This window comes from Balaenoptera physalus (genome assembly GCF_965194825.1).
Source record: "Balaenoptera physalus genome assembly, chromosome: 8".
Classification (NCBI taxonomy): Eukaryota; Metazoa; Chordata; class Mammalia; order Artiodactyla; family Balaenopteridae; genus Balaenoptera; species Balaenoptera physalus.
The window spans coordinates 21440642-21468124 of NC_138887.1; the positions used below are offsets into that span (position 1 = coordinate 21440642).

At 38.3% G+C, this 27483-nt stretch overlaps 1 protein-coding gene across 7 annotated transcripts in view; it reads right to left on the reverse strand.

Annotated features, from left to right (window-relative positions):
* The window catches only part of MAGI2 (membrane associated guanylate kinase, WW and PDZ domain containing 2), a 1336469-nt gene that overhangs the window by 472763 nt on the left and 836223 nt on the right, over positions 1-27483 (reverse strand). For all 7 annotated transcript variants that reach the window (XM_082473412.1, XM_082473411.1, XM_082473409.1 and 4 more), the window contains exon 5: positions 4195-4405. In XM_082473412.1, coding sequence (XP_082329538.1) covers positions 4195-4405 — 211 coding nt within the window. The remainder of the gene's footprint in view (positions 1-4194; positions 4406-27483) is intronic.

Here is a 27483-nt window from a genome sequence, read left to right on the forward strand (position 1 = left end):
AGCAACAGATTGTGTGTCTTATTTAGAATTTAAAAGCAAATTCAGCCTTTACAAAGATTGGGGAAACCATGTATAGCCATGACATTTTTCACAGATGTGATTTTCAGTTTCAAAAGCTTGCTTTTAAAAAATCTATTATTTAAGATGACATAGCATTCACTGCCATTCAGGAAGATGGTAGTAAACAAATAGGTTCTTGTTGCCGTTTTGTTTTTTGCCAAAGCAATAGCAGTCTCTTGTATGTCACTAACTAAACTGACTCCCAAACAAAGAACTAATTTAATGGGATTCCCAAAGCATGTCAATCCAGATTAATGCTGTGGCAGCTCTTCTTTATGGAACATTTAGCCTCTGCAAAATGAATTTCTGGCTGAGAAACTTATAAAACAAATACTATTTGTACTATAAAAGTTTTTTTTTTTTTTCAGCCAATGCCTGTTTATATATTGGAGGTAGTATGGGATAATGGCAATGGCTTTGCAGGGTCACAAAGCTATAAGACCTTGGGAATGTTAATTTGTCCAAGGGTGCCTCAGAATCTCACCTATAAAATGGGGGTACCTCAGATGCTTTATAGGATAGTTATGATATAATACATGTAAAGTACGCACCATGGCAAATTAGTTAAGAGCAAGGACCCTGGAGCCAGAGTATGTCCCAGTATGAAGTAGTTTTGAAGAGTGTGGGAAATACAGTTGGCCCACGTGTTCAGTATTGAGAACAATGGCAAAAATTCCTCTCATATTCTAAATGCAGCACTTGTAAAGTACTGAGATATAAACTACTTGCAATACTGAGTAAATCAGTAATTATTTTAAAACATTATTGCATGGAAGACAAAAAAATGAAATTACTTATTACCTTAACTCAAAACCCACCACATATATATATATATATATATACACACACACACATACATACATGTATGTATGTATGTATACATATACATATATGTGTGTGTGTTTCAAAAATATATATACGTAAATGAACACTTCAGCATAGGTAGAGTTCCCCTCTTCTACTCAGAAATGAGTATATAAATATATATATATATATATATATAAATTTTTACACAGAACTGCAGGGTCCTTCTTCTTTATTTCACTTATTTTATATTTTATCATGATATTTGTTCCATTGGAAACAAGATTCAGTAAAGTGTAATAAGGACGTGTTACCTACCAGGGGAGACTTCCATTACTCTAAGCAACTCTCGCAATATTCGTACCAGAGTAGTTTTCACTGGTATCATCAGCTCTCCTTACCTCACAAATCTCTAATTTTCTACCTTTTCTTCTGTCTGTTTCACCTTCCTCTTAACTTACTCTACTTTCCCTTTTTCTTTTCTTTTTTTTACTATGATTTTGCTTCAGGATTGCAAACTTTTATGTTACAAATAATATTTGTTTTTTAAGTTTCTTGGCCAGAAATTCTGGGACATATCATGACTTAGTCCCTAAGAAACTCCTAATGCCCCATCATGGTCCCTCTCCTGTCCCTGCATCCTTCTCTACCAGATTGTTTCCAAGGGACTTTTATAGTATAGAGTTAATTTACATAAGAATTCATTATGAATTCAACAGCAAAGATACCCACAGATTAATGACAGTGGGTTGAAATGTTGATTTTGTCAAATGTAGTTAGGAAGGAAAGATGTATGTCCAAACAAAGAGTGAAAGCAGTCAGGAGAAAATTAACTGAGAGAAAAGTACAGCAGAGTGAAATGCAGGCTAGTGAGAAAGGAAGAGGCAGCGCAGGTTGTGATGGTGTGAAAATGAGGGACCATATGAAAAAGACACTGATCCCTCCCTGCTCTGTGACACCTGAGCTTATCACACTGAGTCTTGAGAGTCAAAGTAAGCTTTTTGAAGGAAGACAAGACAGATCTCAGACCTCAAGCTGGTCCTGGTGAAGGGTGGGCCAGGGGATGCCTCCGTTCTGTGAATGACCTCTTTAAGCAGGCATTTGCCACTGCCTCTTACATTAATCACCTTTCCATCACACGCTCACTTCAGCCCTTACTCCAGGCTTGTTCTCTCTCCCTGACCTCTGGATGAGTCTCCCTCAGCATTAGCATTCTCACTGCGAATCAAACTGTCTCCTTTTTTTTTGTCTTAATTTTTCAGCTCAACATCTCTGCTCCTAAAACTACCAGTCTTCTCACTGGTCTTTGCAATGACAGTTCCTATACCTGGAGTGCTCTATCTACCTGTTACCAACTTTTCAAGTCTATGTTATTTTACCTTCCCTAGGATGCTTCCTTTTATTAAGTCTACACTAAGCGTATCCTTCTCTGAATAGGATCACAAAACTCAAAAATCATTGTTTACTAATTAACTATTACTCTTATTCTCTCTTCCCCAACTTGACAATAAATTTAAGAGCAGGGACAAAATCTAATGAATCTTTGGATTCTGACACTGGATGACTGACTAGAATATTAATAGAGTCATTTGGGTCGATTCTCCCAAGTCCTGACAGAGCCCCATCATTTACTATAAACCATGAACACAACTTGTGTCTTACGAGAAGTCCTTTTTCTCCACGATCCCAAAATCTGACACAGTTAAAAGGGGAAAGTTTACTTTATAATCTTAAAAAAGGAGGTTTTTATAATTGCAATTGGAAACACTGTAAGGAAACAGCTTTTTCATCAACTTGCCCTGCTGGTTTTCTTTTATTACTTCCGCATGTCTTACTCCATCTGTATTATATAATAAAAATGTGTACGTCATGAGTCTCCCTGTTCTAAACATCAATTGTTCTGAACACCAATGCATGACCTCACATCTAGGGTTTATATTTTGACTTCTGGTCTGCAATGGTGCTATGCTATGCTTATCAATAACAAAATTATGTTTTTGATATAAATACTTCTGAACATTTAAAAAATTCTATATGACTTTCTCTTTTCCAATTAATTGATAAAAGATGTCTCTGGGTCACTGATTATAGCAATAAGAAATATGCAAGAGATTCTTATTCTTTTTTTTTTAACTTATAAGATTTGTCAAAAGGTGAATGGTGGCAATATATTTTCTGCATTTCTCATCCATGTTGGAGTCAAGCAGAGCACCAAGTAATTACCTGGTTATGTATTTCCTTGGCCACATGTTATAAAGTTTTCATGTGAGAATTAAATATTGGCATGTGGTAACATTTCAATTTCACAATTGAGTTCTGCCTATGGAGATCTAAGTCCCAAATCACTCCAGGTTGGGAAAGGGAATCTAGTTTTAATATTTTTCTCAAATAATCAGAGTTTACATATTTTTACCTACTATCAGCACTGAAAACTTCAGATTCTATTAATTTTTTTCTTTGAGTCCTCTACAACTTTGAGGGAATAAGGGTTGTTGTTCATTTACAATATTTTCAGTTTTTATTCTTTCTAATGAACATTTTGATTGTCTCATGCACATCAACAATTTAATTTTGAGCTAAGATCAACTTAGGAGTTTTAAAAAGTTGTTCTACTCCTAGAAGATAAAGAAAAGGAAAGCTAGACAATGTTGTTAATAAAATATATAAAAATTCAGTTTGGGAAAAAAAGTCCCTAAAGAAAGAAAAGATTAGATTGAGTATGTACCACTAGTGAGTTCAGAATTAGCATTTCATTTTCCTTGCCAAGTCATAAAAATGGTAAGCAACAAATAGAATGGAATTTAATAAAAATAAGTATGATGAACTATACAAACACATGATTTTATTGACACCTGATCTCAGGGTCAAATGCTTAAAACATTCTCATTTGTGACTAGCAAGTATTTTGCTCTCAGTAGTTGCATCCTATTAAACCACTGGACACGATGGTTGAGGTTTCCAGAAATCTGATTTAAAAGATGGGTATTATCTCATTTGAACTACATGGAGGTCTTGGAAGGGTACAGTAAACATTTCCTCATGACAAGTTCACTATTTCTAATTCAATAATAACATCACATGGAGATTTGCCTTTTTAGTCATAACTGCAACAAATTTTACAGTGGTATTGTTTAATTCATTCTTTGATTTACAGCTGCAAATTAGGATGTTTAATTGTATTAAGGTGCTATCCCCTTATTCTCTCACAAAGAAGGAAGCGAATATCACAATTAATGAAATTCAATACTTTGACCACATCTCCCTTGACAACATCATTTATGTACTACTATGATCTTTGTGGAAATGTTCAGAGAAATGTGTGAAACTCACTCAATGAAGTAGACTTCACCCTTCTCTGTATAGGCCATTTCCCAGTTATCAGGCAATGCGTCTGATTCCTCATGTTCTTCAGGTTTAGTTGGCTTGGCATCATCCATCTCTTCCTTCACCTCCTCGGGCTGACTATACACTGGTGCAGGGTAAGGCTGGGAGGGTGTCTCCCCTGAGGCACCTGCACTCTTGTCTTCATGTTCACTGGATTCTATGAGAGAACAAGAGCATATGGTTAGTCACTCGAGCCACTGTAACTCCTGAGTGAGTGTGGACCATGCTCATCAGGGAATGAGCTCTATGAAGGCTACTAGGAAAAGCACAATTGTCACCAGCTTTGAAAATTATCAGTAGGCCTATTGGAGTTCCCCTTTCACTCATCATTCTCACCTATCCTTCAACTAATTATTGCTGATGACTAACTTGGATGACCATTTCACAATGCAGGGGTGGCAGACAGTGTAATGCTCCCTAAGGATGCCCATGCCCTATGCCCTGGAACATGTGATTTTTACCTTACATGGCAAAAGAAGATTTGCAGAACTGATTAAACTAAGGACCTTGTGATTGGGGAATTATCTTCAATTATTCAGGTGGGCTTATTTTAATGACAAGGGTCTTTACAAGTGTAAGAGGAAAGCAGAAGAGGAGTGTGAGAGGGAGATGTGACTACTGAAGAATGGCAAAAGAGATGCACTGTTGCTGACTTTGAAGACAGAAAGGGACCAAACACAAGCTAAGAAATGTGGGTGGCCTTTAGAAGCTGGCAAGGCAAAAGGATAGATTCTCTTCTAGAGCCTCTAGAAAAGAACAGTTTTTCAGACATCTTGATTTTAGCCCAGTGAGACCCAGGTCAGACTTCTAACCTACAGAGCTGTATGATAAAAAATATGCATTGTTTTAAGCCATTAGGTGTGTGGTAATTTGTTACAGCAGCAATAGAAAACTAATACAACAGAGCAAAAACTAAAAGAGATACATACCTTAAGAGAAATGATAAAAGGCTTGGAGGACAGACCCAAGGGTACCAACATGCAAATGGTATGAGCTCCAGAATGAGGAAAAGGGCCACATGGAGAAGAAATAACAACTCAATAAAAATAGAATATAAGTTGCCTAAGATGAAGAAACACTTGAATCTGAAGATTAAAATGGTTCACTGAATCTGAGACCAAATTAATGAAGCATATATTTCACCTAAACACATCTAGGTGAAATTTCCAAGCTCCAATGTTCAAAAACAACTTTATCAGCTTCCACATTGAAGAAAATTACCAAAAAAAAGAGGAACAGAAGATCATCAGACGTTTCATCTATAATACCCTAAGCTCAAAGACAGTAAGGTAACATCTGTAGTAACTTGAGGAAAAGAAAAGTACAGCAACCCAAGAACTTAACTCTACCAAAATATTATTCATCTATCTAGGCAAAAGAAAGTCACTTTTAAACATGCAAAAGTTCTGAATGAAATCTTACCTTTGGAAAGCTCAGGTTCAGAGAAATTTCCTACAAGGTAAGACAGTGATTGGGAGAGAAATTCAAAGGGGAAATGTTTAGATTTAAGATACTCCCTGGTTCATTCAGGGATTCAGCACCACTATATTTAGGTTTTGGTCTCGGGTGTGGCAAGGTAATGGTAAGAAGAGGGAAACCACAGAAAAGATCAAGGGAGCCAAAAGCAGAGGGGGCCTATAACTACTTTAGTTTGGAACTTTGGGAGGAATGTTTCCTGCAGAGTGGCTCCACATCTCCACTGGGGTGTCAGAGATAAATGGATGAACACATTTGGCAAATACTACTCCCAAGACTTCCCTGTGGCATGGACATAATGCAGAAGTCCAAGTATGCTCTGGTGGAGACTTGGAAAGTAGCTAAGAATAGAGAACCGATCCGCCTGCACTGAGGGTCACTATGGCTTCTTCACAGCAGAAGGCGTGGTGGGGACAGCTTAACCCAGAAACTGGAAGGAGACACTGCTGACATACAATGTTAACATGCTGATGAGGCAGCCCTCTTGGAAATATGAAATTCCACAATTGTTTGGGAACCGAATCCATAGCTATTAACATTTAAAAAATATACAAATACATATATGCTTCGACTCAGTAATCCCAGTTTGAGAATATAACCTCTAGGAATAAAGGTGCTGGTGTATAAAAATACCTATATAATTATATATACCGTAGCACTGTTTGTAGTAGCAAAGACCTGGAAATGATTTGGATGCCTATCAATGAGGGCATGATTAAACAAATTGTGGTTATCATTACCATGGAAAACTATGTAGTGTAAAGACCTGCTGACCTGGAAAAGGTGCTAATCATTACTATTCAAACAGTAATCCAAGTTGAAGAGTAATACGTGTACACTGTTAATTCTATTTAAAAAAAAAAAATAAGCAAACACCAAGCTAGATATATGCATATAATTTTGTTTACAACTATATGAACATAAAAACAAGATGGAAAGATGTACAACAGATGGTTAACTTTGATTAAACAAAAACAGTAAATTTGTATGGGTGTGGGAGTTTTTTTACATATCTTTGCATTAGTTGGCTATTATAAGTTTAAAAATAATAAAGGTAATTTAAAATGAGTAAATTAAAGTAGAATGTACTTTTTGTCTTAATCAATGGCTTGGATTAATTTTTTTCCCCATATGCGTCAGTCTCAGAGAGCAATAAGAAAGCATCTTTAGGAATTAGGACAAGAACACTTTATATAAGCTTTTGTTGTTTTGCCCTTAAAAAGAAGATTTTATGAAAATAATATGGTCCTTAGTGATGTAGTCTCCCAGCTGATTCTTCATACAGATTTAACCTTTGTAAACTGTGCAAGAAAGAAACAGCAAGAGAAGGTACCATTGCTCTTTTTAGATTCTCTTTGCTGTACCTTATTACAGCATGTAATGCTGTACTGTTGAAGCGTACTGTACTGTTGAAGTACTGTTGAACAGTACTGCTGAAGCATACTGTTCTCAGGTATTTCCAAATGTCATGTTGCATTTGAAAAGTTAAAATGCAAGGTCATGATCTGAACACATTCATTTATTCAATATTCACCTAATCAGTAATTATTAAACACTCAATTGGTGTCAGGCACCGAGGACAGAAGAGCAAACAAGAGAGGCATGATCCTTGCTCTCACAGAACTCAAAATATGTCAAGATGTGTAGTCTTTAAACAATTTTAAGTGCGATGAATACTATCAAAGGGAAAGATGAGATCTTACGCATACACAGTCCTCATAAAGAATCAAGGAAAGCCCTTTTTCCAACATGCTATCAAATCTGAGACTAGAAAAAGGAGTCAAGAGACTTCTTTCAGAGGAAAGTAAGGGAGAAAGAAATACATAAAAAAGGAATAGATTAGGCCTTAGAAAGCATGCTCAGAATTTGGGACTGTTTCCTGAGAGTAATGAGAAGGTACTGATGTGTCTTAACCAAGGGGATGACACAAGTAGTTTTTTATTCTCCACAAAGACCCTCTTAGCTATTCTGGGGGTTTGAGAGTGTTAAGAGTAGATATTTACAGACCATTGGGGAGTTATTTTTGTGTTTGAGACAGAGACGATGGTGGCATGGGCATGGCTTCTTTTTATGAACTGAAAAAAAATTTAGAATACGGATTTGGTATGATTTTTAAAAAAATGTACAGATAAGGACAAATGAGAAGTCATGGTAAACCCAGTGGGGGGCAAAGCAATTCACTGAGCTAGGCACCATGACAGGAGGAGCAGGACTCTGTCAGGAGTGGGAAAGATAATGGCTGTAACTTTAGGCACAAGAGATAGAAGTCCATGCCAAACTCACAATGGAGATGTCAAATCAATGAGTTCTTGGCCGGAGGGAATCAGCTTGAAAGACAACAGCATATGGATAGATTGTATTATAATTTAAGCCACAGGAGTGAATGAAATTGCCTAGAGAGACAGTGCAGCAAGTGGAAACAAGAATACCTAGAGCAGCTGTCTGAGGAACTCCAACATTTAACAGTCAGCGAGAGAATGATGAGGGAAGAGCAACCAGGGAAGTAACAGAAAAACCACTTGATCTTTATGCCACAGAAGCCAAGCAAAGGTCAAAAAGGGGGAAACACTTAACTGTGGCCAAAACTTCTAAACAGTCCATCAGCAAGATTAGGATGTAAAATCTAATGAAATTAATGATATGGAGGTCACTGGTGATGTTAGCTACCAGCTGTGGTAGTAGTTGCAGTGGAGTGGTGGATGGGAAAGTCAAGTTGGAATGGATTAAATGAATGCATAAAGAGAAAATATAGAATATGCTAACAGAGAAAGTCAAAGATTAGCTATGAACAAATAAACTTTCTTCTTCATCTAAATAACTATTATATTTTCAAGAGAAATGTTAGGTATCTCCTGAAAAAAAAAGTCTACAGTCTTTGGAGATGTCTATAGTTATATTTATTGATGTGCTAGAGATTACTGAGCCAAGTTCTCCCAGTTTATCTAACTCATTTATTCATTCATTCCTTTATTCTTACCTAATCAATCGTTACATTAGCAAACATGAATTTATACCTACAATGTGCAACATACTTGACAAGAGCTTAATGGGGGAGAGAAAAAGAACTTTTTATCAGGCTACTGAGAATTGGGTTGAGATGTAAGTAATAAGGAGCATCCACCTTCTTTATCTGAAGAAAATAAGAGAGAAAAATGAGTAAGGCAAATGGACAACCACAACATTCCCACATTTACTATTCATAAAGGCTAATCTAGGGATGCAGTTTATGGTGAGGGTCAAGGGCTTCTGGTAAAATGCAGAATCAAGCCAATATACCCACAGGCAGTACTGAACAAGGGCAGGCTTCCCATGCAGGGGTAGAACCTGTTCCCGGAAGAGCCATGCAGAGTATTAAGAGGAAATAAAAAGAGGAGTTGAGCCAAGCAGGCCCAGATTATCCTTCATAGATGTATCACTCAGAGAAGTCACTCTACCTCTTTTGGGCTGAATAAGTCAAGGAGCCAGTGGAGTGCAAATTAAGTACCCTCTCTGACATGCAAGACAACGTGGGAGGTGGAGAGGAAGTACTTCCCCCCAGTGGATAACAATGCAGAGTACTACCACAATGATTTATTGAAGGATACTCAGTGACACAAAAGAGTTGTATACAACTCTCTAGGGAGATGATAGGGCACAGGGAAACAAGAGTACCTAAGGCAGCTGTCTGAGAAACTCCATTATTTAACAGTCAGCAAAGGAAGAAACTGCCACTATATTTCCTATATTATGTACTAGGAAAATGGTAGTAATTAATTAATTTATTAATTGAGCATCTGTTGAGCCCCTGCTAAGCCTAGCCAAGCACTAGGCTAGGCAGTGGGCAGTAAAGGAGACTGTGGGTCAAATGGTATGTATTAGTTTGCTAGGGCTGTCATAACAAAATAGAACAAAACTGGATGACTTAATAAAAATTTATTGTTTTACAGCTCTGGAGACTAGAATCCTAGCACAAGGGTTCACCAGCAGGGCCATGCTCCCTCTGAAGATGTTACAGAAGGATCTGTTCCAGCCCTCTCTGCTGGCTTCTGGTAGTTCCTTGGTTTGTGGCAGCATAACTACAATCTTCATATGGTATTCTCCCTGTATACATGCCTGGGTCCTAATTTCCCCTTTTTAGAAGGAGACTAGTCGTACTGGGTCAGGGGCCCACCCTACTGATCTACAACTTAATTAGTAGAACTAATTACTACTACTACTTAGTTAAGATAACCTCATCCTATTTCCAAATAAGATCACATTCTGAGATTCTGGTGGTTTGGACTTCAGCATATGAATTTTGGGGGGAAACAATTCAACTCATTAAATAGTTCATTAGGCAAGTTTATCTTATAATCCACCAAACCAATATTTACCATGTCTGGGACTATAAATTATCATTTCATGCTACATTACAATTGTTTCCCTGCTTAGTAAGGAGAATAGAAATTAACTTCACTACATTTTAGATAATATAATTATGTCTTTCTTCCATATGTGGCTTAATATTTTAAAAAATCAGATATGTTGGGTATTACATAAGTAACTGAGAAAGTACCCATTAAGAACAGAATGGACTCTTTAAAAAATAGGCTTTATATTTTAGATCAATCTTAAGTTCACAACAAAATTAAGAGAAAGGTACAGAAATTTCCTATATACTCCCTGTCCCCACAAATGCATTGTCTCCCCCATTACTAACATCCTCCACCAGCGTGGTACATTTGTTACAACTGATGAACCTACAGTGACACATCATTATCACTCAAAGTCCATAGTTTACATCAGGGTTCACTCTTGGTGTTGTGTTTCATGGGTTTGAACAAATGTATAATGACTCACATCCACCACTGTAATAAACAGAGTAGTTTCACTGCCTTAAAAATCCTCTGTGCTCTGCTTTTCATCCCTCTCTCTCCTCTAACTCTTGGAAACCACTGATGTTTTTACTGTCTCCATAGTTTTGCCTTTTCCAGAATGTCATATAGTATAGAGAGTCTTTTCAGATTTGCTTCTTTCATTTAGTTAATACACATTTAAGTTTGCTTTGGCTTCTTTCATTTAGTAATACACATTTAAGTTTGCTTCATGTCTTTTAATAGCTTTATAGCTCATTTATTTGCAGCACTGAATAATATTCCATTGTCTGGATGTACCACCAAAACATACTTTTAGTAATTGAAGATAGGAAAGAACAGATTTGACTGACCAACCAAGGTGCACGTGTAGCCATTCCTCCTAGCATTCCCCTCCTCCCATGGAGTTCAGCTTAAAGTTATATGCATGCACATATGCCCTAACACAGATCTCATACATGTCAGATCTGCAGTTTGAGAAACCTTAGACTGTTTAAATTCTGACTAAAGAGAAAGAGCCAAATTACCCCAAGCATGTTTTACTTTTATAGTGGTTTGAAGGTATTTCTTGATTAAGCAGTGGTCACGCAGAATTGCCCTTTTTAACTTCCAAGACACATTTCTTAGCATGGTTTTATTGTTAAATCCAAACATGAATTTTTTGGATATGTAAATGTAATTTTCCCCCAAGACGCTTGCTGCTTAAGTGAAAACACTTTACCAAACACTGGCATTTTTTGAGCATTCCATTTTGCATTTCTAGGTCGCTTAGATGCCTTGCAAACCAGAGCAAGGGGTTTATTTTTGCCATAACAATAGAAACAAAAAATATTTCAATAAAGAAGGAACACCTATTTTTAAAGAATGATAATCATAAAGAAAAGTTTCCCTTTGACCAGGACTGCTGTATTTCCTAGAAATTTATAGAAACATTGAGAAACAAAATAGGCATTGATAATATACAGTCTTATAAGCAATGGCCTATAAAAACATGTTTTATGTACACTTTTATTGCTGTGAAGAATTAAGAAATATAGTTTCTTTCATTTTTCCTACCCTAAAGTTTTGTTGGATTCAGCAAATAATTTCCTTCTTCCCATACGAAATTCAGAAGAACTCAAAGATCTGTATATAGTACAGGGACCGAAAACCATTTAATGGGAAGAGAGGTAAATATATGCATTTTTGCATTTCGTACAGTCCACATAAATTCTACAGTTTTGGTCCAGTCTCAGGTTTTGATATTACAGTACGTATAGTAGCCATTCCACTTACTTACACGTTTATTACCCTAGCAGTATCTAACACATTGCCTTTTGGATACAAGACTAAGGATAAATCAGAATACCATGGTTTTGAAGGTCCATACTGAGTTTAATTAAAGAATAATCAGAAACCAAAATAAAACCATTTCAAGAAGAAGATTGCCTATTTTATACCTTACCCATATTTTCATTTGATATGGTCTATGCTTACAGTTAACCTTCAGCTTTCTGTAATTGCCATCCTTTGAAATGAGGGAAAATAATATCTTAAAGCCAGAAAGGAAATTGTTGATTTTATTTCTTTGAACAGTCATAAAATTTGAATTTCCAAAATTTGTTTTACCCTGTAAGAGAGCTCTGTGACTTATATTTTTAATGGCTCTGGGACAAATTTTTTTTTTTTTAAACATCTTTATTGGAGTATAATTGCTTTACAGTGGTGTGTTAGTTTCTGCTTTATAACAAAGTGAATCAGTTACACATATACATATGTTCCCATATCTCTTCCCTCTTGCATATCCCTCCCTCCCACCCTCCCTATCCCACCCCTCTAGGTGGTCACAAAGCACAGAGCTGATCTCCCTGTGCTATGCAGCTGCTTCCCACTAGCTATCTATTTTACGTTTGGTAGTGTATATATGTCCATGCCACTCTCTCACTTTGTCACAGCTTACCCTTCCCCCTCCCCATATCCTCAAGTCCACTCTCTAGTAGGTCTGTGTCTTTATTCCCGTCTTGACACTAGGGTCTTCATGACCTTTTTTTTTTTTTTCTTTTTCCTTAGATTCAACATATATGTGTTAGCATACTGTATTTGTTTTTCTCTTTCTGACTCACTTCACTCTGTATGACAGTCTCTAGGTCCATCCACCTCACTACAAATAACTCAGTTTCGTTCCTTTTTATGGCTGAGTAATATTCCATTGTATATATGTGCCACATCTTCTTTATCCATTCATCTGATGATGGACACTTAGGTTGCTTCCATGTCTTGGCTATTGTAAATAGAGCTGCAATGAACATTTTGGTACATGACTCTATTTGAATTATGGTTTTCTCAGGGTATATGCCCAGTAGTGGGATTGCTGGGTTGTATGGTAGCTCGATTTTTAGTTTTTTAAGGAACCTCCATACTGTTCTCCATAGTGGCTGTATCAATTTACATTCCCACCAACAGTGCAAGAGGGTTCCCTTTTCTCCACACCCTCTCCAGCATTTATTGTTTGTAGATTTTTTGATGATGGCCATTCTGACCGGTGTGAGATGATATCTCAGTGAAGTTTGATTTGCATTTCTCTAATGATTAATGATATTGAGCATTCTTTCATGTGTTTGTTGATAATCTGTATATCTTCTTTGGAGAAATGTCTATTTAGGTCTTCTGCCCATTTTGGGATTGGGTTGTTTGGTTTTTTGTTGTTGAGCTGCAGGAGCTGTTTGTAAATTGTGGAGATTAATCCTTTGTCAGTTGCTTCATTTGTAAATATTTTCTCCCATTCTGAGGGTTGTCTTTTGGTCTTGTTTATGGTTTCCTTTGCTGTGCAAAAGCTTTTAAGTTTCATTAGGTACCATTTGTTTATTTTTGTTTTTATTTCCATTTCTCTAGGAGCTGGGTCAAAAAGGATCTTGCTGTGATTTATGTCATAGAGTGTTCTGCCTATGTTTTCCTCTAAGAGTTTTATAGTGCCTGGCCTTACATTTAGGTCTTTAATCCATTTTGAATTTATTTTTGTGTATGGTGTTAGGGAGTGCTAATTTCATACTTTTACATGTACCTGTCCAGTTTTCCCAGCATCACTTATTGAAGAGGCTGTTTTTCTCCACTGTATATGCTTGTCTCCTTTATCAAAGATAAGGTGACCATATGTGCGTGGGTTTATATCTGGGCTTTCTATCTTGTTCCATTGATCTATATTTCTGTTTTTGTGCCAGTACCATACTGTCTTAATGACTGTAGCTTTGTAGTATAGTCTGAAGTCAGGGAGCCTGATTCCTCCAGCTACATTTTCCTTTCTCAAGATTGCTTTGGCTATTTGGGGTCTTTTGTGTTTCCATACAAATTGTGAAATTTTTTGTTCTAGTTCTGTGAAAAATGCCAGGGGTAGTTTGATAGGGATTGCATTGAATCTGTAGATTGCTTTGGGTAATATAGTCATTTTCACAATGTTGATTCTTCCAATCCAAGAACATGGTATATCTCTCCATCTATTTGTATCATCTTTAATTTCTTTCATCAGTGTCTTATAATTTTCTGCATACAGGTCCTTTGTCTCCTTAGGTAGGTATATTCCTAGATATTTTATTCTTTTTGTTACGATGGTAAATGGGAGTGTTTTCTTAATTTCACTTTCAGATTTTTCATCATTAGTGTATAGGAATGCAAGAGATTTCTGTGCATAAATTTTGTATCCTGCTACTTTACCAAATTCATTGATTAGCTCTAGTAGTTTTCTGGTAGCATCTTTAGGATTCTCTATGTATAGTATCATGTCATCTGCAAACAGTGACAGCTTTACTTCTTCTTTTCCAATTTGGATTCCTTTTATTTCTTTTTCTTCTCTGATTGCTGTGGCTAACACTTCCAAAACTATGTTGAATAATAGTGGTGAGAGTGGGCAACCTTGTCTTGTTCCTGATCTTAGTGGAAATGGTTTCAGTTTTTCACCATTGAGGACAATGTTGGCTGTGGGTTTGTCATATATGGCCTTAATTATGTTGAGGAAAGTTCGCTCTATGCCTACTTTCTTTTATCATAAATGGGTGTTGAATTTTTTCAAAAGCTTTCTCTGCATCTATTGAGATGATCATATGGTTTTTCTCCTTCAATTTGTTAATATGGTGTATCACATTGATTGATTTGCATATATTGAAGAATCCTTGCATTCCTGGGATAAACCCCACTTGATCATGGTGTATGATCCTTTTAATGTGCTGTTGGATTCTGTTTGCTAATATTTTGTTGAGGATTTTTGCATCTATGTTCATCAGTGATATTGGCCTGTAGTTTTCTTTCTTTGTGACATCTTTGTCTGGTTTTGGTATCAGGGTGATGGTGGCCTCCTAGAATGAGTTGGGGAGTGTTCCTCCCTCTGCAATATTTTGGAAGAGTTTCAGAAGGATAGGTGTTAGCTCTTCTCTAAATGTTTGATAGATTTTGCCTGTGAAGCCATCTGGTCCTGGGCTTTTGTTTGTTGGAAGATTTTTAATCACAGTTTCAATTTCAGTGCATGGGATTGGTCTGTTCATATTTTCTATTTCTTCCTGGTTCAGTCTCGGCAGGTTGTGCATTTCTAAGAATCTGTCCATTTTTCCAGGTTGCCCATTTTATTGGCATAGAGTTGCTTTTAGTAATCTCTCATGATTGTTTGTATTTCTGCAGTGTCAGTTGTTACTTCTCCTTTTTCATTTCTAATTCTATTGATTTGAGTCTTCTCCCTTTTTTTCTTGATGAGTCTGGCTAATGGTTTATCAATTTTGTGTATCTTCTCAAAGAACCAGCTTTTAGTTTCATTGATCATTGCTATTGTTTCCTTCATTTGTTTTTCATTTATTTCTGATCTGATCTTTATGATTTCTTTCCTTCTGCTAACTTTGGGGTTTTCTGTTCTTCTTTCTGTAATTGCTTTAGGTGCAAGGTTAGGTTGTTTATTTGAGATGTGTCCTGTTTCTTAAGGTAGGATTGTATTGCTATAAACTTCCCTCTTACAACTGCTTTCGCTGCATCCCATAGGTTTTGGGTCGTCATGTCTCCATTGTCATTTGTTTCTAGGTATTTTTTGATTTCCCCTTTGATTTCTTCAGTGATCACTTCGTTATTAAGTAGTGTATGGTTTAGCCTCCATGTGTTTGTATTTTTTACAGATCTTTTCCTGTAATTGATATCTAGTCTCATAGTGCTGTGGTCGGAAAACATACTTGATACGATTTCAATTTTCTTAAATTTACCAAGGCTTGATTTGTGACCCAAGATATGACCTATCCTGGAGAATGTTCCATGAGCACTTGAGAAAAATGTGTATTCTGTTGTTTTTGGGTGGAATGTCCTATAAATATCAATTAAGTCCATCTTGTTTAATGTATCATTTAAAGCTTTTGTTTTCTTATTTATTTTCATTTTGGATGATCTGTCCATTGGTGAAGGTGGGGTGTTAAAGTCCCCTACTATGATTGTGTTACTGTCGATTTCCCCTTTTATGGCTGTTAGTATTTGCCTTATGTATTGAGGTGCTCCTATGTTGGGTGCATAAATATTTACAATTGTTATATCTTCTTCTTGGATTGATCCCTTGATCATTATGTAGTGTCCTTCTTTGTCTCTTGTAATAGTCTTTATTTTAAAGTCTATTTTGTCTGATATGAGACTTGTTACTCCAGCTTTCTTTTGATTTCCATTTGCATGGAATATGTTTTTCCATCCCCTCACTTTCAGTCTGTATGTGTCCCTAGGTCTGAAGAGGGTCTCTTGTAGACAGCATATATATGGGACTTGTTTTTGTATTCATTCAGCCAGTCTATGTGTTTTGGTTGGAGCATTTAATCCACTTACATTTAAGGTAAGTATCAATATGCATGTTCCTATTCCCATTTTCTTAAATGTTTTGGGTTTGTTATTGTAGGTCTTTTCCTTCTCTTGTGTTTCTTGCCTACAGAAGTTCCTTTAGCATTTGTTGTAAAGCTGGTTTGGTGGTGCTGAACTCTCTCAGCTTTTGCTTGTCTGTAAAGGTTTTAATTTCTCCATCAATTCTGAATGAGATCCTTGCTGGGTAGAGTAATCTTGGCTGTAGGTTTTTCTCCTTCATCACTTTAAATATGTCCTGCCACTCCCTTCTGGCTTGCAGAGTTTCTGCTGAAAGATCAGCTGTTAACCTTATGGGGATTCCCTTGTGTGTTACTTGTTGTTTTTCCCTTGCTGCTTTTAATATGTTTTCTTTATATTTAATTTTTGATAGTTTGATTAATATGTGTCTTGGCGTGTTTCCTCTTGAATTTATCCTGTATGGGACTCTCTGTGCTTCCAGGACTTGATTAACTATTTCCTTTGCCATATTCAGGAAGTTTTCAACTATAATCTCTTCAAATATTTTCTCAGTCCCTTTCTTTTTCTCTTCTTCTTCTGGGACCCCTATAATTCGAATGTTGGTGCATTTAATGTTGTCCCAGAGGTCTCTGAGACTGTCCTCAGTTCTTTTCATTCTTTTTTCTTTATCCTGCTCTGCAGTAATTTCCACTATTTTATTTTGCAGGTCACTTATCCATTCTTCTGCCTCAGTTATTCTGCTATTGATCCCTTCTAGAGTATTTTTAATTTCATTTATTGTGTTGTTCATTATTGCTTGGTTCCTCTTTAGTTCTTCTAGGTCCTTGTTAAATGTTTCTTGCATTTTGTCTCTTCTATTTCCAAGATTTTGGATATCTTTACTATCATTATTCTGAATTCTTTTTCAGGTAGACTGCCTATTTCCTCTTCATTTGTTAGGTCTGGTGTGTTTTTACCTTGCTCCTTCATCTGCTGTGTGTTTTTCTGTCTTCTCATTTTGCTTAACTTACTGTGTTTGGGGTCTCCTTTTCACAGGCTGCAGGTTCGTAGTTCCCGTTGTTTTTGGTGTCTGTCCCCGATGGCTAAGGTTGGTTCAGTGGGTTGTGTAGGCTTCCTGGTGGAGGGGACTAGTGCCTGTGTTCTGGTGGATGAGGCTGGATCTTGTCTTTCTGGTGGGCAGGTCCACGTCTGGTGGTGTGTTTTGGGGTGTCTGTGGCCTTATTATGATTTTAGGCAGCCTCTCTGCTAATGGATGGGCTGTGTTCCTTTCTTGCTAGTTGTTTGGCATAGGGTGTCCAGCACTGCAGCTTGCTGGTCGTTGAGTGAAGCTGGGTCTTGGTGTTGAGATGGAGATCTCTGGGATATTTTCATCATTTGGTATTACATGGAGCTGGAGGTCTCTTGTGGACCAGTGTCCTGAAGTTGGCTCTCCCACCTCAGAGACACAGCCCTGATGCCTGGCTGGAGCACCAAGAGCCTTTCATCCACACAGCTCAGAATAAAAGGAAGAAAAAATAGAAAGAAAGAAAGAAAGAGGATAAAATAAAATAAAATAAAGTTATTAAAATAAAAAATAATTATTAAGAAAGAAAGTTTTTTAAAGCAAGAAAGAAAAAAAAAAAAAGACAGGCAGAAAACCCTAGGACAAATGGTGAAAGCAAAGCTATACAGACAAAATCTCACACAGAAGCATCCACATACACACTCACAAAAAGAGGAAAAGGGGAAAAAATAATATATCTTGCTCCCAAAGTCCACCTCCTCAATTTGGGATGATTCGTTGTCTATTCAGGTATTCCACAGATGCAGGCACATCAAGTTGTTTGTGGAGTTTTAATCCGCTGCTTCTGAGGCTGCTGGGAGAAATTTCCCTTTCTATTCTTTGTACTCACAGCTCCGGGGGTTCAACTTTGGATTTGGACCCGCCTCTGCGTGTAGGTCGCCTGAGGGCGTCTGTTTCCCGCCCAGACAGAACGGGGTTAAAGGAGCAGCTGCTTTGGGGGCTCTGGCTCACTCAGGCCGGGGGGAGGGAGGTGTACAGAGGAGGCGGGGCGAGCCTGTGGCGGCAGAGGCGTCGTGACGTTGCAGCAGCCTGAGGCGTGCCGTGCGTTCTCCCGGAGAAGTTGTCCCCGGATCACGGGAGCCTGGCCGTGGCGGGCTGCACAGGCTCCCGGGAGGGGCAGTGTGGAGAGTGACCTGTGCTCGCACACAGGCTTCTTGGTGGCGGCAGCAGCAGCCTTAGTGTCTCATGCCCGTCTCTGGGGTCCGCGCTGGTAGCCGCGGCTCGCGCCCATCTCTGGAGCTCGTTTAGGCGACGCTCTGAATCCCCTCTCCTCGCGCACCAGGAAACAAAGAGGCAAGAAAAAGTCTCTTGCCTCTTCAGCAGCTGCAGACCTTTTCCCGGACTCCCTCCCGGCTAGCTGTGGTGCACTAACCCCTTCAGGCTGTGTTCACGCAGCCAACCCCAGTCCTCTCCCTGCGAGCCGACCGAAGCCCGAGCCTCAGCTCCCAGCCCCGCCCGCCCCGGCGGCTGAGCAGACAAGCCTCTCGGGCTGCTGAGTGCTGCTCGGTGCCGAGCCTCTGTGCGGGAGTCTCTCCGCTTTGCCCTCCGCACTCCTGTGGCTGCGCTCTCCTCCGTGGCTCCGAAGCTTCCCCCCTCTACCACCCACAGTCTCCGCCTGCGAAGGGGCTTCCTAGTGTGTGGAAACCTTTCCTCCTTCACAGCTCCTTCCCACTGGTGCAGGGCCCGTCCCTATTCTTTTGTCTCTGTTATTTCTTTTTTCTTTTGCCCTACCCAAGTACGTGGGGAGTTTCTTGCCTTTTGGGAGGTCTGAGGTCTTCTGCCAGCATTCAGTGGGTGTTCTATAGGAGCAGTTCCACGTGTAGATGTATTTCTGATGTATCTGTGGGGAGAAAGGTGATCTCCGCGTCTTACTCTTCCGCCATCTTCTCCTCTCTCCTGTGTTAGCTTTTTAAGCCTGCCAGTCCTAAGCCCTCCCCAGGACCCTGAAGGCGGAGGCTTTCGGCAGGAGACACAAGCCCCGCCCCCATAGCAAGCCCTGCCCCCTGAACACCGTCTTTTCCCTGACAGGCCCTGCCTCCGAAGTGTACAAGTTCCTTCCTTCGTGAACCAGACAGGCAGATGCCGTGTAGTCTCGGAGGAGGACTCGCCTTTTCCAGTTCAGGTTGTCATGGCGCCCAGGCTTGCCTCGTTTTTTCCGGTCTCAGTCTGGCGTGGCAGGATAGACAGCTGTGACAAATTTTAATAAAGCTCATGTCTTTATGTTATTTCTCCTGTCGTCATGTTATTTCTTTGGAAATAAGCATGGCTAGAGAACATTTAACAGGAAAAAAAAAAAAGATTGAGGAACATATTTGTAGCTTATAAGGAAAGAGAATAGGAATAATTTGAGATTAATTTTTTTTTCTTTTTGTTTAGCCATTCTCGATAGCAACAAACATGCTGGGTTTGAATCTGTCCTTCATGGTGTGCTGTTGGGCAAGTTATTTAACTCACTCTGTGCATGCCTCAATTTCCTTAAATGTACAATGGAACAACATTACTTACCTATAAGGGTTAGATGAGACATGTATACAAATTGCTTAGAACAGTCAACTACCAGAACATAGTAGATGTTCAGTAAATGTTATATATTTTTATCAGTGAGTTCTACTACCTAGAACACTAAATAAATTGTGTAGTTAAATCAGCCAAGCAACCTAAATGATTTCTCCCCACTGAAACAAAAAGTATGTGGTCAATTTCAAATGATTTTTAAGATGTTAGGTGTTTTCTCTTAGAGGAAAACATAGGAAGAACATTCTTTGACATAAATCACAGCAAGATCTTTTTTGACCCACCTCCTAGAGTAATGGAGGTAATGGGTCCTAATGAAACGTAAATGCTTTTGCACGGCAAAGGAAATTATAAACAAGACAAAAAGACAGCCCTCAGAATGGGAGAAAAATATTTGCAAACGAAGCAACAGACAAAGGATAAATCTCCAAAATATATAAACAGCTCATGCAGCTCAATATTAAAAAAAACAAACAACCCAACCAAAAAATGGGCAGAACACCTAAATAGGCATCTCTCCAAAGAAGACATACAGATGGCCAAGAGGCATATGAAAAGCTGCTCAACATCACTAATTATTAGAGAAATGAAAATCAAAGCTGCAATAAGGTATCACCTCACACTGGTTAGAATGGGCATCATCAGAAAATCTGCAAACAACAAATGCTGGAGAGGGTGTGGAGAAAACGGAACCCTCCTGCATTATTGGTGGGAATGTAAACTGATACAGCCACTATGGAGAACAGTATGGACGTTCCTTAGAAAAACTAAAAATAGAATTACCCTATGACCCAGCCATCCCACTACTGGGCATATGCCCAGAGAAAACCATAATTTCCACGTGTTTCCATAATTTCCATAATTCAAAAAGACACATGCACCCCATTGTTCATTGCAGCACTATTTACAACAGTCAGGTCATGGAAGCAACCTAAATGCCCATCGACAGACGAATGGATAAAGAAGATGTGGTACATATATACAATGGAATATTACTCAGCCATAAAATGTAATGAAATTGGGTCATTTGTAGAGATGTGGATGGACCTACAGTCTGTCATACAGAGTGAAGTAAGCCAGAAAGAGAAAAACAAATATCGTATATTAACGCATATACGTGGAATCTAGAAAAATGGTACAGATGAACTGGTTTGAAAGGCAGAAATAGAGACACAGATGTAGAGAACAAATGTATGGACACCAAGGGGGGAAAGTGGGGTGGGGGTGGTGGGATGAATTGGGAGATTGGGATTGACATGTATACATTAATATGTATAAAAAGGATAACTAATAAAAAAAGAAAAATATTAGGTGTTTTCAAAAAACAGTGCAATTTCTAAAAAAAAAAAAAAGGATACACACAAAGCTAACATTTCTTCTTTAAAAGGTCTTTGCAGAAGTTGAGTTTTTCTTCCTCAGTTGAAACATGCTGTGGTGTTAAGTGATTTAAAGGAGGGAAAATAATCCTCAGAAACCACACATTTTTTCTAAGTTCTGTATGTTTTCCTACAGAGTTCTGCATTTGATTTTGCTGGATTCCAGGGGCTGCTACTGAGCTATGAACTTGCAATCACTCCAGTACCTTTGAGGGTACTGATTTAAATCAGAATCAGAGACATAGCTCCCCGATTTTATATTAGCCCAAAGCTTAGTCTCCTCATATAGCGTCAGGGCAAGCTTGGCTTTCAAGTCTAACAATAGACTGCTCCACACTCTTGTTTCTGCTCATTTGTAGTAGTGACCATGGTGGCGGAAGTGGTGGGGCTTGAAGATTTCCTTTGCTTTCTTGCAAACTCAACAATCTCATCAAAAAGTATGTTTGTCAGGTTGATATAAAGTCTTACTGTATTGTAGTCAGAGGTGGGAAGGAGTGGAGGCTGTCACAGCTGCTGTTTGCTTCACTACTAGAAGCTGAATTTCTTGGAATTTGAACTTTAGGCTCTTGTAAATTTATCAATACTTCAGGCTTGATCTTGGACAGGAGAAAAATATAATTGTAACTGATTTTTGATATGGCCATACTATAGATCATATTCTATAGTGACAATTGAGGACATTCTGCCTTCAGAAAGGAAGCTGTCACGCAGTGGCCACCTGCATTCTATGTAGCCAGTTGACTGGAAGAAGTCAACATCGTAGGTCACTGCTCAAAGAGTGTTCTTATCAATTCTCCTTGCTTTTCCTAACCTTCTCAAATGAGAAGAAGAATTATACTATGGGTGCCAAAATATCTGCATTTAGTGATTAGTGAATATTTGCTCATCACTTAGAAAAAATATAATTACTTTTTTTTGATGTAGTAAAACATGCACTTGGACAAAATCCAAAAGTACAAAGAAGAAATACAGTGCAAAGTAGTTTCCCCCCTGCTTCTACTCCCACTGCTCTAGCAATCCAGTTAGCAAAGACGATTATATTTTCTGCTCCTTCTGAGATGTTCCTATGCACGCTGATAACTGACTTGTAGTTGGTATTTTCTGACTCCTTACTTCTCCTGAAGTTTTTCTAAGTTCTAAAAAAATGCACTATGATTTCTTTTTATATACAGTATGAGAATGAGGAGGGGTGGCCCTTAAACACTGTGGAAAATAAAAATATATATATAATTTTTTTTTCCTGAGATGTTAACTAATGTTTCCTTTTAATATTTGAGATCATGAAAGAAACACAAGTCTAGAACAAAATATTAGAATTAGGGAAAGTTAGGGTAATGATTAACTATGCTGCTGATTTTGGAGATGATATATCAGTTGAGAGAGCAGGAATTCCCAATCCTGTAAAAAGATTACTTTTTATCTGTAATATTTGTAACCAAATTGGATCTCATCTATTTAGGAGGCTAGCCAGGGAAATATGAATTACTAAGAAAGCATATTCAATACCTCAAAATTATTTTCATCTTTATCTAAAACCCACAATTGGTTACAAGTTCTTTGGAATATTAAAAGAACAATATGAGGAATTATGAGAATAGAAAAATTCAAGGTCTATGAGTGGAAGATGACAGGAAAGAAATCCCGAGACATAAAAAACTAAATTGGAAAGAATTACTAAAAAGATTAGTAGAGGGCTTCCCTGGTGGCGCAGTGGTTGAGAATCTGCCTGCCAATGCAGGGGACACGGGTTCTGAGCCCTGGTCTGGGAAGATCCCACATGCCACGGAGCAACTAGGCCCGTGAGCCACAATTACTGAGCCTGCGCGTCTGGAGCCTGTGCTCTGCAACAAGAGAGGCCGCAATAGTGAGAGGCCCACACACCACGATGAAGAGTGGCCCCCGCTTGCCACAACTAGAGAAAGCCCTCGCACAGAAACGAAGACCCAACACAGCCATAAATAAATAAATAAACAAATACTTAAAAAAAAAAAAAAAAGATTAGTAGAGGGAATTATTTTCCATTGACAGGGGAGAAGAAGTGCTGCCTTAATTAGCATATTTTCTTCTATTTAATTTTTAACATTTTAATAAAAGCAGACTGATACAGAGTGAAGTAAGTCAGAAAGAGAGAAACAAATACTGTATTGTAACGCATATAAATGGAACCTAAAAAAAAAAAAAAGTGGTACTGATGAACCTAGTTGCAGGGCAGGAATGAAGATGTAGATATAGAGAATGGACTTGAGGACACAGGATGGGAGGGGGAAGCTGAGGCGAAGTGAGAGTAGCATCGACATATATATTCTACCGAATGTAAAATAGTTGGCTAGTGGGAAGCAGCTGCATAGCACAGGGAGATCAGCTCGGTTCTTTGCGATGACCTAGAGGGGTGGGATCGGGAGGGTGGGAGGGAGGCTCAAGAGGGAGGGGATATGGGGACATGCGTATGCATAATATGGCTGACTCTCTTTGGCATACAACAGAAACTAACAGCATTGTGAAGCAATTATACTGCAATAAAGATCTGTTACAAAAATAAATAAAAGCAGACTGGAGTAATGGCAATAAAATGAATCCTCACATCTTTGAAATTGTATGTGCTATGTGCTTTTCATAATGTAATGAATTCTGAAGATATTTATCATATAGAAACAAGTTCCCCAAATCTTCAACTAATTTGGGGCTGAGAGAAACTGATAACAAGTATTGAAAATATTCAAAGACCAAAGCAAGGTATGAAATGAAATATAGGACATGTATGCACAATAATTCTTAGATCTTGCTTTCAAAATTCTGAAAAAATTCAGGAGATTAGTACTACATGAAACATAACATCACCTTCTGAAGTTTTACGAACATCAAAGGGGCTGAAAGAGAAAAGGAAGAAGGCTTTATTCAACCTTGATCTTGATCATTCAAGTGTCATTCTTTGGGGCCAAATTGGAGTCAAGGTATTTTTTGATGAGAGCAAGAAGTCAATTAGGAAGTAAAAGATAAAGGTGCTATCCCCTTATCTCTGAGTGCCCAGAGAGACCTTATCCAGAGACCTTCCCTCCTCAGAGCCAAAGACCAGCCCTCAGCCAGAAATAACTTGAGCAATTTTTGTCTGACAATAAAGTAGCTAAGATTTCACACTGAAATTATAATCACATCCATTAGGAGAAATATGTGATAAGAAAATAGGCTACAGGGTGAATATCAGACCTAGAGAGAATGGATGGCCATGACTAGAAATAAGCTTAAACTCTAACAATGCCTGGAGAACCTGAAGACACAAACATTTCTGTATGTGCTCTACAAACCCTGGTGTGACTCTGTTTGTTCTTGCTGTGCCTTCCTCCTTCATGTATAAATCTCTCTCTCATATACATCATATAAACACTCAGAGAAGCAGAAAAAAACTCTCTACAAAAGGTTGAATGCAAGATTCCAAAAATGTTGAATCAATCTGAGGGCACAAAGAGGTTCAAATAGTGCTTCACTCTCAGATTTATCACAAAGTGAGTCTGCCTTGATTTAAAAAGACATCCCTGAAATTAATCATGATTTCATTTTTTTCCCCAATGGTAGAGTTAAAGTTACTACTAAAGTTCATGGCTACAGACTCTAAAGTGATTATCTTGTTACTCTATAATCACACCTGCATACTCAGAGCATTTTACAATTAGGGCAGTTTTAACTTTCAAATGATCCTTTTAAGAAAAGATCAAATGCGCCTCATTTATAAATGGAATATCTAATTTTAGAAGGTTAACTTAAAATAGCCCCAGAAATTTGCACCTCCAGTGAAGAGATAAAACCAATACTGTTTGGGAACAAAATAATAAAATTAAGCCTCCCTCCTCAAAAAAAAAAAAAAAAAAAGAGAGATAAAGATCTGAGTGGATACACACATCGCAGTCTCTGTGAACCCACACAAAATAAGCAGGGGTTAGGCGTTGGGGTGGTTTCAGAGTGCACCATTATTCACAGGAAAACAGCGAGATTCACTACGGAGGACATAATTCTTTTGACAGTGACAGGACCTCATTCACAGAACCAGGACTGATGGTGCATGCACAGTCAGCGTGCCAAGTGGCACAGGACCTGGATGCGGGTCCCTAATGGTGAACTGAGATCATTGCTGAGGACACTTGGTGATCACATAAGGGACACTCTGTTTGCTCTCTGGGAGACGCAGTTCATTTGCACTAATTGCAGGCTTGGGGGCCTGGAGAAGGCAGCTCTGTGTACACATACTGTATTCCCTTTGTTGGCGAAGGTAGCTCTCACGGGCCCTGTTCCTCCTTGCATTGTGTATGTGTGTGTATTAACAGAGAGACTTAGCTGCCTTTAAAATATATGTGCATTTCTAATTCTTTGCACTAGGCTTACTAATAGCTGGTGAGGGGAAGCTACAATATAATAGTGAATTACTTTCCGGAAAAGTTTAGCAGATAATTCATGAAATAAAAGAAATCCAAGAAAGCCTAACCCAATTACTATGGTTTACAGGATTTGTTTTTGTTCAGAAAAGTTCAGCTGAAAAAAAAAATTTATCTACTGATCTATTAACCACCTATCTATTTGGGTCATTTTCACAGTTAGAGAGATTTAATAAATCTCATCTCTAAGAATACATCTCTTAAAATATACTTTTTTCTTTTGTTATTAAACAACTTTTGAAGAAATATAAGATTAGGAATTTCATATCTTTCAAACTTAGAAACACTGCATGTTGAAAACACTGAAGAGTGTAAAATGAGCATGAAATAAATCTAATCATGTTGATATAGTAAAGTTTTGACATTCTCAAGAGGTTTGGTTGACTGAAAAATAAATATTTACTAAGAAATTAAAATATTTAATGATATATACTAATCACCAAGACAGGTATACAAAAAGGTAGAAATAGTCCTTGTCCTGGTAATGTTTACAATTTATGAGGGGATGACAGACATGCACATTATGAAAAGTTACCTGCAAGGACCAGCCTAACCAATACCTCCTAAATGAATGAGAAGCGTAAGTTGTACTTCAAAAATTCAGAGATGAACAGTGTCAACTTCTCACTACGAGAGTCAACAAGTGATTTCAAGAGAATATAAAAATTTTGATTGAATTGTGAATAAAAGAATAGCAGGTTCAAATGTGGAAAAGGCTTGCCAGACAGGTGAAGGTGTTTTATGTGCATGGGAATGTAGACGAGAGAAGAGAGTCAGGGAGTAATTGGAACCAAAGATAACAGAGGTGTTGCAGTCAAGTGTGAGAGGACCTGGCGGTTGCCCAAAGAGTATGAAGCAGTAGAAATAGAAACTCATCCAAGTTTCGAGAAGGATAGTTACGTGACCAAACGCTGGTTCAAGAACCTTTTAATTGATCAAAGAGTGACAGGGAATTTGACAGGAATGGAGCCTGGAGGAATGCAGGTCAGTTAGGGGACTGTGGTCCACAAATGAGGGGATGAGGGAGTGATGTAGGATGGGGCAGTGGTATTAGGAAGGAAGAGATAAAAGCTAAAGGTACAGTGATCTTTTATACCTAATAATGTGTATCCAGCCTGGGGGGGAGAAAAGCATCAAACTCTGAGCTGTCTGGGTCAAAAGCAGAATTAGAGAAATCCAGTAAGGGACTCTATAAGTTGGTTTGCTTGTTTGTTTTATGGGAGAAGAGTTTAAGTGGAATGTTGCATTTAAGTTGCTGAAGAAATGCTTGGGGTGGGGGCAGTCCAGTGGGCGGTAGTTAGAAATATGGCCCTGGAACACAGGAGAGAAGTGAAGGCTGCAGGTAAATCTACAGTATTTGAAGCCACAGGGCTGGATATCACCTCTAACAAGATAAAGATGTCTGAACATAAGGTGAGGTTGATGTCAAAGGGAAGGTTTCCTGAGCATATGAATTTTAAATATCAGTTTAAAGGCAAATTCGCTAAGATGATGTAAGGATATATCATCCTTGCAAGAATTAGAGCTAATATCACTTCCATGAACCCCGTGAAGGACAACTATAATGGAATACAACGTAGATGAAATACACTGAACTGCAGGATTGTGATTTACCTTATGGAGGTCAGAAGTCTCTTTGTCCTCAGCATAGTTAACAACCCAGGGAAATATGGCGGAAAAGGATGAGTTCAGGTTTTCCTGGGTCCAGATTTCAACTCTGCTATCATTATCTTAGTTAAGTACCTTAA